Source organism: Narcine bancroftii, chromosome 10 (genome assembly GCF_036971445.1).
Source record: "Narcine bancroftii isolate sNarBan1 chromosome 10, sNarBan1.hap1, whole genome shotgun sequence".
Classification (NCBI taxonomy): Eukaryota; Metazoa; Chordata; class Chondrichthyes; order Torpediniformes; family Narcinidae; genus Narcine; species Narcine bancroftii.
Genome location: NC_091478.1, coordinates 12,464,580 through 12,474,905, shown reverse-complemented (window position 1 = coordinate 12,474,905; position 10,326 = coordinate 12,464,580). Strand labels below are relative to the sequence as shown.

General features: G+C 46.9%; 1 protein-coding gene across 2 annotated transcripts in view; it reads left to right on the top strand.

The window, feature by feature from the left end:
- The first annotated feature begins 218 nt into the window (after positions 1-218).
- Positions 219-10,326, top strand: part of inpp5f (inositol polyphosphate-5-phosphatase F) — a 153,380-nt gene continuing 143,272 nt past the window's right edge. For both annotated transcript variants that reach the window (XM_069899864.1, XM_069899863.1), the window contains exon 1: positions 219-860. In XM_069899864.1, the coding sequence (XP_069755965.1) occupies positions 837-860 (24 nt within the window). In that variant the 5' untranslated portion in view covers positions 219-836. The remainder of the gene's footprint in view (positions 861-10,326) is intronic.

The following is a 10,326-nucleotide window of genomic DNA, read 5'->3' as shown; positions in this document are numbered from 1 at the left end:
ATTGTTTTTCCCTCTCTGTAGTGTTTACATTCATTATCTGTTCTTTATTTGTTTACATGTTTATGCTGTGTATAGTTTTAGTTTTGCATTACCAACAAACGCCCACAGAAAAAAGAATTATAGTGGTGTAAGTGATGTCATGTATGTGCTCTGACACGAGATCCGAAATTTGACACCCAGCCTTAAAAGAAGATATTGAGGCAGCTAAAGTAGTTTTTTTTTCTCCGAGAGGGAGATATTTAAAGAGGAAGGAAAGGAAGAGGGTTGTCAGGTCAAGTACAAGAGTTTAGCATCACTGCTGAGAACGTAAGGGATTGATTGAGCAAGAGACTGGAAACAGAGGGAACAGATTTAAGGTGAAAGTTTGCAGAACTTTTTGACAGACTCTATTTTTGTTTCTATTCCAAAACTATTGCTTCCCTCCCCTTCTGTATTTTGTTTTTTTTTGGGGGGGGGGAGCTTATCACAAACAAGTTTATAAAGACCAACGAAGAAGAACAAACAAATTAATCTACAGCACCTTGCCTTGATGGAGAGGCCTGCTCTCTGAAGATAATGTCCCATTGCCTTTAATTTGGCCAGCCCGAAAAATCATTCCAGAGGCGAGTTGGTTGGCGGGTTCCTTTAAGGGGCGGGGCGTGTTGATTGGCAGGGTTGGATCACGTGGGCCGAGCGGCTGCAGGAAACCGGCGATCGGGCACGGAGCGGAGCGGGAGCTGCTGGCGTCCCGATCCCCCTCAACATGTGCAGCCGCTGATCGGACATGGAGCTTTTCCAAGCGAAAGACCATTACATCGTGCAGAGCGGCGAGAAGGCGCTCTGGTGCAGCCGAAAGGATGGCTCGCTGCAAGTTCGACCCGGTAAGATCACCGGCTCCACCCGCACCCGCTGCCCCCTTCTCCCCTCCCTGCATCCTGCCCCCTTCTCCCCTCCCTGCATCCTGCCCCCTTCTCCCCTCCCTGCATCCTGCCCCCTTCTCCCCTCCCTGCATCCTGCCCCCTTCTCCCCTCCCTGCATCCTGCCCCCTTCTCCCCTCCCTGCATCCTGCCCCCTTCTCCCCTCCCTGCATCCTGCCCCCTTCTCCCCTCCCTGCATCCTGCCCCCTTCTCCCCTCCCTGCATCCTGCCCCCTTCTCCCCTCCCTGCATCCTGCCCCCTTCTCCCCTCCCTGCATCCTGCCCCCTTCTCCCCTCCCTGCATCCTGCCCCCTTCTCCCCTCCCTGCATCCTGCCCCCTTCTCCCCTCCCTGCATCCTGCCCCCTTCTCCCCTCCCTGCATCCTGCCCCCTTCTCCCCTCCCTGCATCCTGCCCCCTTCTCCCCTCCCTGCATCCTGCCCCCTTCTCCCCTCCCTGCATCCTGCCCCCTTCTCCCCTCCCTGCATCCTGCCCCCTTCTCCCCTCCCTGCATCCTGCCCCCTTCTCCCCTCCCTGCATCCTGCCCCCTTCTCCCCTCCCTGCATCCTGCCCCCTTCTCCCCTCCCTGCATCCTGCCCCCTTCTCCCCTCCCTGCATCCTGCCCCCTTCTCCCCTCCCTGCATCCTGCCCCCTTCTCCCCTCCCTGCATCCTGCCCCCTTCTCCCCTCCCTGCATCCTGCCCCCTTCTCCCCTCCCTGCATCCTGCCCCCTTCTCCCCTCCCTGCATCCTGCCCCCTTCTCCCCTCCCTGCATCCTGCCCCCTTCTCCCCTCCCTGCATCCTGCCCCCTTCTCCCCTCCCTGCATCCTGCCCCCTTCTCCCCTCCCTGCATCCTGCCCCCTTCTCCCCTCCCTGCATCCTGCCCCCTTCTCCCCTCCCTGCATCCTGCCCCCTTCTCCCCTCCCTGCATCCTGCCCCCTTCTCCCCTCCCTGCATCCTGCCCCCTTCTCCCCTCCCTGCATCCTGCCCCCTTCTCCCCTCCCTGCATCCTGCCCCCTTCTCCCCTCCCTGCATCCTGCCCCCTTCTCCCCTCCCTGCATCCTGCCCCCTTCTCCCCTCCCTGCATCCTGCCCCCTTCTCCCCTCCCTGCATCCTGCCCCCTTCTCCCCTCCCTGCATCCTGCCCCCTTCTCCCCTCCCTGCATCCTGCCCCCTTCTCCCCTCCCTGCATCCTGCCCCCTTCTCCCCTCCCTGCATCCTGCCCCCTTCTCCCCTCCCTGCATCCTGCCCCCTTCTCCCCTCCCTGCATCCTGCCCCCTTCTCCCCTCCCTGCATCCTGCCCCCTTCTCCCCTCCCTGCATCCTGCCCCCTTCTCCCCTCCCTGCATCCTGCCCCCTTCTCCCCTCCCTGCATCCTGCCCCCTTCTCCCCTCCCTGCATCCTGCCCCCTTCTCCCCTCCCTGCATCCTGCCCCCTTCTCCCCTCCCTGCATCCTGCCCCCTTCTCCCCTCCCTGCATCCTGCCCCCTTCTCCCCTCCCTGCATCCTGCCCCCTTCTCCCCTCCCTGCATCCTGCCCCCTTCTCCCCTCCCTGCATCCTGCCCCCTTCTCCCCTCCCTGCATCCTGCCCCCTTCTCCCCTCCCTGCATCCTGCCCCCTTCTCCCCTCCCTGCATCCTGCCCCCTTCTCCCCTCCCTGCATCCTGCCCCCTTCTCCCCTCCCTGCATCCTGCCCCCTTCTCCCCTCCCTGCATCCTGCCCCCTTCTCCCCTCCCTGCATCCTGCCCCCTTCTCCCCTCCCTGCATCCTGCCCCCTTCTCCCCTCCCTGCATCCTGCCCCCTTCTCCCCTCCCTGCATCCTGCCCCCTTCTCCCCTCCCTGCATCCTGCCCCCTTCTCCCCTCCCTGCATCCTGCCCCCTTCTCCCCTTCCTTGCACGATAATTCGTGTCAATTTTGATGATAGTTCTTGAGCTTGCGTGCAGTGTTTTGGTGGCTGTATCGCTCTTTTTGGTGGCTATTTCTTGAAAGATTACATGATATTGTCAGCTTGAATTTGTGTTACCAGTAAACCAGTGAGCTGGGATCACACTTGTACAAAGAGTCTGTTTAAATAAACAGAATTCTGCCTTTTAATGTAAGGGTTGGATCCCTAGAGTATCTGCTTCAAATGCTTGGAATGGAGAGTCCTCAGTAGTCTTGAAATTTGATATTTAATTAAATTGTGGGCAATGGAAGAGAACTCGTGAAACAAACTAGATATCCTGAATTTACTGGAGATTTAAGGATCTGTAGACTTGCCATGTTACACAGATAATTACATAAGAGTACAAATTCATCTGAATGTTTTGTGTTGATTCATTGAAGTGGCCGTTCTTGTAGTAGAAGTGTGATTTTTGTATGTGTGTCTGGTGTTACGTTGTTGACCCAGTCAGTGCATACATTCTGTTTGTTATTTTTAATAAGCACAGCTAAGAAGGTTCTCAGTAGTACATGCATTACAATAAGATGAGCTGTGCACAGTTCCCAAGTGGTCAAATTCAGTGAATGCTCAGTTCTTTTGTTAATTGAACCTGGAGAAGTGTTAAAGTTCATCTTCAAAGTATGAACATTTTTGGAATGCAAGATGGGGGGAAAAGTGATTTTTTTTTTCTCCCAGAGGGGACAGTGGGATCTTGGCAAAAATTGCGTCCTGGCTTTGTTGTTGGAAACTTGTGTTTTCGTGTGCTACCGGGGTTTCCTCAGCTCGATTTAAGTTTTTAAAATGCTGCTGCTACACTAAGTTAAGAAAATAATTCGGAGTTTGACATTTTGTGTGCGATGTTTTTAAATTAAATTTTATCTGTTGATCAAAATAAATCATACAAAGTCAAAATACATAATGTTTATTCCCTATAATCCTCCCAACCCTCCTCCTCTATGCTACCCCAAAAGAAAAAAAGAAAAGAATAGAAGATCGAAGCGGAGATCATCTTGTATAACAATCATCAACTGTTGCCATGGTTTGGTACAACCCCAACAACCGTGGGGGGGGGGAGAAACTATTACAAATTCAAACCCATACATCTCATATGCGGGCTCCAAACTTTAACAAAAAAATGAGCATGTGATGTTTCTTTTAATGCTTAAATACTGGGTTCCAAAGAGAGAATGATCAGTCATGTAAATCCTATTTCAAATTGTGATTTAATTCATGAACAGCACTGCAGTTAACATTGAAAACAAAACCTTGCAGTGATTTTTTTTTCATTGAGGTTCATGGATTGACAAAGTGGAGCACCGGCTAGAGTCCTACTGCCCCAGGTCACGGAGCCTCACCTCCATTCTATAACATGTGTCTGTCACTTCTTTACCTGCTCCAATTCTCCCTTTTCTATCAAACCCATTTTGCTCCTCCCTCCCCCCTCAAAAAAAGTGGTTTCTTTCTCTACGTGTCTCTCGACCTGCTTCTCTCCAATGACTCCACCCCAGCCATTCCCACTCGTCTTTATATGCTTGGTATCACCCCTTCCTACCTTATCGATAAATTAAATTTTTAAATAAATACAAATTAGTATAAATTTTTTAAGATAAATTAATCTATCAGCAATATTTGCACTGTAAAGCTGCCACAAAACTGGCAACTTTGTGACGTGTTCAAGACAATAAATTTTGATTCTGACCGGAAACGTTGACCATTCTTTTTCTTCCTCCGAATTCCTCCAGCAGATGGTGTTCAGCTTCAGATTCCAGCATCTGGGGTCTCCTGTGTCTCTCCAGGTTATGTGGGTTCTCAGGTCTTCGAATATGACCACTGGTTAGGGAGGTTCCCTCGTTTTTGCAAGGCATTGGGAGTGGTGAACGTTGCAACTTAACAATTTAATTCAAAGGATAATGGATAAATTGTTGATAATGCTTAGTGATTATGGATAGTCTTGAGGCACGAATTAGTGATCATATTTAAGATTTTAGCTGTCACTTTTGGCTTTCATCATCCCAGTGGTCCCAAGTTCTCAGAATTTAACAGGATGAAAGAATCTCAGTTGTGGGACACCTGGCTGGAGGAGAGTGGGGTGGGGGGGGGGTGGAAAGAAATAGCTTCAAATATAACAACACTGTTTTCCCCATATTGAATTCTTCAGTTACAAACAGTGCGAGTTTGATCCCAAACTTTGAAACCATCCTGCAGAAGGTAGAACTCCTGAATGTAAGCAGCCATCCTTGTGGCTGTCGTCTGCACAGGATTGGGCCCTCTGCCGACGATGCCTGTGCCAAACATTTTGCCCATTCACACAAATCCCATTTACCACAATAGGTCCATTTCCTTCTGAGCCTTGTCTATTCAAGTTCTTCTCTAAATCCCTTGTGGTGAATGGTATCTGACCAGTCTGAACCTACCTGGCCTTCCCTGACCCCTCCCTTGGCTCCTCCCCGGATTTTCCAATAAAGGCTGGTGTACCTGGACTTGTTCTGTCTTCCTCCTGTGCCTGGAACTTGGCTAAGTAGTGTATCAGTAATGCTCAGGTTTTTGGTAATTAAAACCATTTAATCACTCCATCATGTCAATGTGATTATTGTGGCAACCACAATCCATCTAAAATGCTGTGATTGTATATTGCTCTTGGAGCTCCAAATATCAATTTCTCTGCATATTAGAAAAGAACAAGCAAAATAAAGCCCTCGTTCAGATTGCCTTTTTAGATCCCTCTCCTCTGCCTACTCTCCAGTACAATCATGTCCTTCCGTAAATGACAAGACTACAAAGTGCAGCCAAACCAGTATATTGTAAAATTGAAACATGGCATTACAAGTCTTGTAGATCTATGAAGGTGAGCAGGCATTCTTTACCATCCTAACTACTTGAGTTGACCATTTATAGAACCATGAGCTGAACCTCTAGATCTGTCTGTTCATCATCATCGGTACCCAACCATTCACCATGTCCTACTCCTATGTGACATCTCAAAATGCATTGTCTTGCAGTCATCAGGGTTAAAGTCAGACTGTCTATGCTCCATTTAATCTTACAACTGATGCAGCCTTGGACAACTTTCCTCAGAATGCCAACAGTACTAATTTACCTGTCGTTTGCAAACTTGTACTTCCTTTAATCGCATCCAAAAGATGGAAATGTTTCTAGATAGTAGAGACATTTGGCAAGCTTTGAGATTTATGATGCACGTTGCTGTGGCTGTCGATGGTTCACAGCATGTCACGGATTCATGGTTTGGAGTTGCTACTGCAGTTTTAAATCTAGCCCATTTAAGGTGATGGTTATACCAGACAACACAATCAATATTAAAAAAGGTGGCATATGCTGGAAATCTAACTTTTTAAAATCAGCATAATTCAGTTTCTTGTCTCACTGATGTGGCCCAACATCCTGATATTGCCACTATTTTTAATTGCCAGTCCACAAATCTGTGGATCTGCCTTGGTGGATTAGAGGGAGTTTAAAATGCACGTTGATATGTATGGATTTTGCTCCTGGTGTGACATACTGCATGTTCATCAAGAAATATGGCCAATGAATTGAATGTAATATGTACCTTTTTCTTTCTTTTTTTATCCCTATAAAGTTTTTTTTTCATTTTGTATTTTGTTTCTTTTGTGGTTGGGTGGGAGAGAGGGGCTTCTTGGGGTGGCCTGAAAACCATGTATGTAATCAGTTTGTTTTTTTTTACATCTTATAACAATTATAGCTACTGCATGTTTGGAATTTTAAATAAAAAATTTTTAAAAATTGTTGTATGCACCATCCTGGGCTTGATCGTATTCTGGGGCTGAGTCGGTTTACTGAAAATTACTTTTTTAAACCAATAAATTGAGTGAAGAATTGGTGTAAATTGAGGGAAACTTGCTTGCATAATTTAAGTCAAACCTCATCCATAACCAGCGAGACTGCTTTTACAGATTTAATAATAATACACTTATGGTCAAGTTGCCGAATTATTATGGATGGAAGCGCCTCCTGAGAACAATGTGTGCACGTTGAGGGAAATGATTGGAGGGCTGAGGGAGTCGCAGATTTGAGTTTGCCACTATTCTTTTTAAAAACTGTTTCTTACTTGACTTAAGAATCCAAGCCTGTCCGGCACTAAACGAGAGTAAAGCCCTCCTCCTGTAGGAGAGGACATAATTGGATGAGTATTATGTCAGCCTGGAGGTTGGAACGCCAGGAATTAATTATCAAGAGCAATCAGCGTGATCTATGCAGTATCCCCGCTATGTACATTAAATTGAGGTTTTAGATGCTCAAAGACAAGTTGGAACATATCTTGCCTGTAATTGGTTGATGGAATTTTGGTGAGGCGAATGATTCATACTATCATTTGAACCAACAATGCAGCACATTTTAGGGTGTTGCAAACATGTGTTAAACATGCATTCTGACGTTGTTGCTATGTTGTTTACTTCTTATGACTAAATCTACCCTGCCACCGAACAGCTTGGGTGGTGCAAAATTCTTTTAATTTGTTTACCAGCTGCAAGCTAAATTTGCCACAGAGAATTGAATCTCGTCCTTTTCATCGTGGATTCTTTTTTCTCGTGTGATCAGTGTTAATTTCTAACATGTAAATAGCTACTCTGAAAGTCACCTGAATTGTGGGGAACTCGTTTGGTTGGGTTACAACGGATAGATTTTTATGAAAATAATATTTTGCATGCATGCTTCCCTGCCCCTATTCATTTATTGATCTTTTTCTATCTAATTTGCATTGAAATCATCTGCTCCAGTTTACACCTGTTTTTTGAGCAGACGATTTGAGGAGATCCCCAAATGCATGCTCTCTTGGCATGGATCTGAGTTGTCTGATTTTCCCCTTCTAGTATTATCAGCTCACACTGAAGCAATTTGAAATGCAAAGTACTGTTGTGGTTAAGTGGGCAGTGTCAAGTCCAAATTAGTTGTCATGTTCATCAAAGAAAAAAGCAAATTCCGTAAGCCAAGAATATGATCTGGTTAGTGGGTGTGTGATCCTGGCTCTTTTGTTACTGTATGTGCATCCCCATTGCTCAAAGTAGCCATTTGCTTGGCCTAATATCCAACCACACCAGATATGGAGGAGTGGTTTTTTTTTCACAGGGAAGCACCTAGTGTTCCAGTGCCATCTTATTAATGCAAGAGCCACCAGGTTTGACATTTCCATGTGAAATTTAAATTCCTTACTTGCTGGCTAATCTGTCAGCATTTTTCACGCATCGGATTTCCTGGATGGATTCTGTTGCTTTAAGTGCTGCCGAGTGGCCACGAGGAGTCAAAAAAATGTCTAATTTATTCCAGGGAGCAGAAGTGGGAAGCAAGAATTAAATTCCAAGTACCTTGCACATTTCAAAATTGAGTTTAATTGAATAATTTTTATAAGTATGCAAAAATATACATTATCTGACAGCCGGCTTGGTCAAAGAATGGAGGGGGGGGGGTGGGGGAAAGGAGGATGAGTCAGTTTTTTCAAAAAAATTGTTTCGTGTTTGAAGCTTGATTTGGCTGAGCTATGTTTTGTATTGACAGAAATTGCCTCATTGCACAGCCTAACAATTAAGGATCCGGTTCATTTTGGTCAAGCAAGTTAATGCTGGTGGAGCAGAACAAAGATGGATTTGGACTTTGCTGCTCAGTGGTGACTTCTGGAGTGCAAGCTCGTTGCTGGTATAAAAATTAGGACACACGCTTAATTGTGAACCCCATTCTGGAATCGATATTGTGGATGGATGCCAGGAAGTGAAGACAGACTGACATTCTGGCAGTGTAAAACCAGTAATCTGGCACTTTCAAGACTGTGCCAGGCTAGCAGGTTTCCTTTCGACTCTTGGATATAACTCCTTTCTTTGTCCCAGTAGACTTTTAATTTACCTTTTAAAAGACATTGTATCAGTATTGCAATTGCCAAGGGCCCCCATGAGAGATGAGGCATGGGATACATGGAACCTTGGCTGTGTGGATAAAAAATTTGGCTTGCATGTGGAAAGCCTGGAGATCAGTGACTACTGGAGTTCCACAAGGATCTACTCTGGGACCCCTGCTGTTTGTGATCTTTATAAATGACCTAGATGAAGAGGCGGAAGGATGAGTCAGTAAGTTTGCGGATGATACAGAGGTTGGTGGAGTTGTGGATGGTGCTGAAGATTATTGTAGATTGCAAAAGGACCTAAGACAGAACACAAACTTGGGCGGAAAAGTGGCAGGTGGAGTTAAAACTGGATAAGTGTAAGATGGTGCATTTTGGAAGGACAAACTAGAAGGCTGAGTACAGGCTTAATGGTCAGAGAGTGGATGAACAGAGGGACCTTGGAGTCCAAATCCCTCAAGGTTGCCGAGCAGGTTGAGATCCATTTCGCGCTTGCCTGATTGCAACACCAGCATCTGCAAGCGCTGCAGATTGTACTGGGGTTGAGGCTGTCAGTCCCTGGCGTGAGATGACATCATCTGATACTGGCATAGAGCAGATTTTGCTTTCCCACTAGACACTTTAAAGACCGATTGGCTGTTAATTCTTGGGATCACTTGCAGGTGTGAAAGGGGCTTTAGAGTATTGTTTTCAGTTCTGGTCACCCCTATAGGAAGGATGTGGAGAGGGTGTAGAGGAAATGTTCCAGAATGTTGTCTGGATTGGAAAATAAGTCTTATGAGGCAAGGTTAGCAGAACTGGAACTTTTCGCTTTAGACCGTAGAAGGATGAGAGGAGATTTAATAGAGGTCTGCAAGATTATGAGCTATAAATAGGGTGGACAGCAAGCACCTATTTCCCAGGGCAGGAATAGTAAACACCAGAGGATAACTACACCATAGCCACTTTCAGGGGCTCGGACGCAGATAATGCACTGGCAGACACTGCTACGGGAGTGGAGCTGGGACGTTCAGGTGGCCGCAGAGAAAACGCCTTTCTGTCACCTGAACGTGCCGGCTGAAGGAGAGCCGCGTCGAGCGAACGCCAGCTCCTGTGGACTGTGGTGTAGTCCCACTGCTGCTTTCAGGTTGAACGGGGGTTTATCGGAGCCAGAGAATATACCTACAGGAAGAGGGTTAGGTAAGTGCTCCTCCTGGCTGGGTCTCTACTTTCAGGTGGCCACCCGGAAGCCGCATTGGGGTAGAATAGACGGCTTTACAGTCAGGTATTCTGGGGCCACCTGAAAGTGGCTAAAGTGAAGGGAGGTCAGTTTAGGGGACATCCGGAGTCCGCTTTGATTCAGGCCTGGAATGCCTTGCCAGAGATGGTGGTGGAAGCTGAAACATTAGGGGTAGTTAAGAGACTCTTTAGACAGGTACATGGTTGGAATTAAAATAGAGGGTTACAGGTTAGGGAAGGTTTACTATTTTTTCAGGAATATATGGATTGGCACAACATTGAGGGCCGAGGGGCCTGTGTTGTAGGGCTCTATGTTCTGTTATAATTTACTATGATCCTGATATGTTTAACAGGAATGTGGGAAACCGGGCCATGTGAATTGTTCTGCTTATGCCAAGCAAGTGAGCCAGATGCCAAGCTATCAGGTTTTCT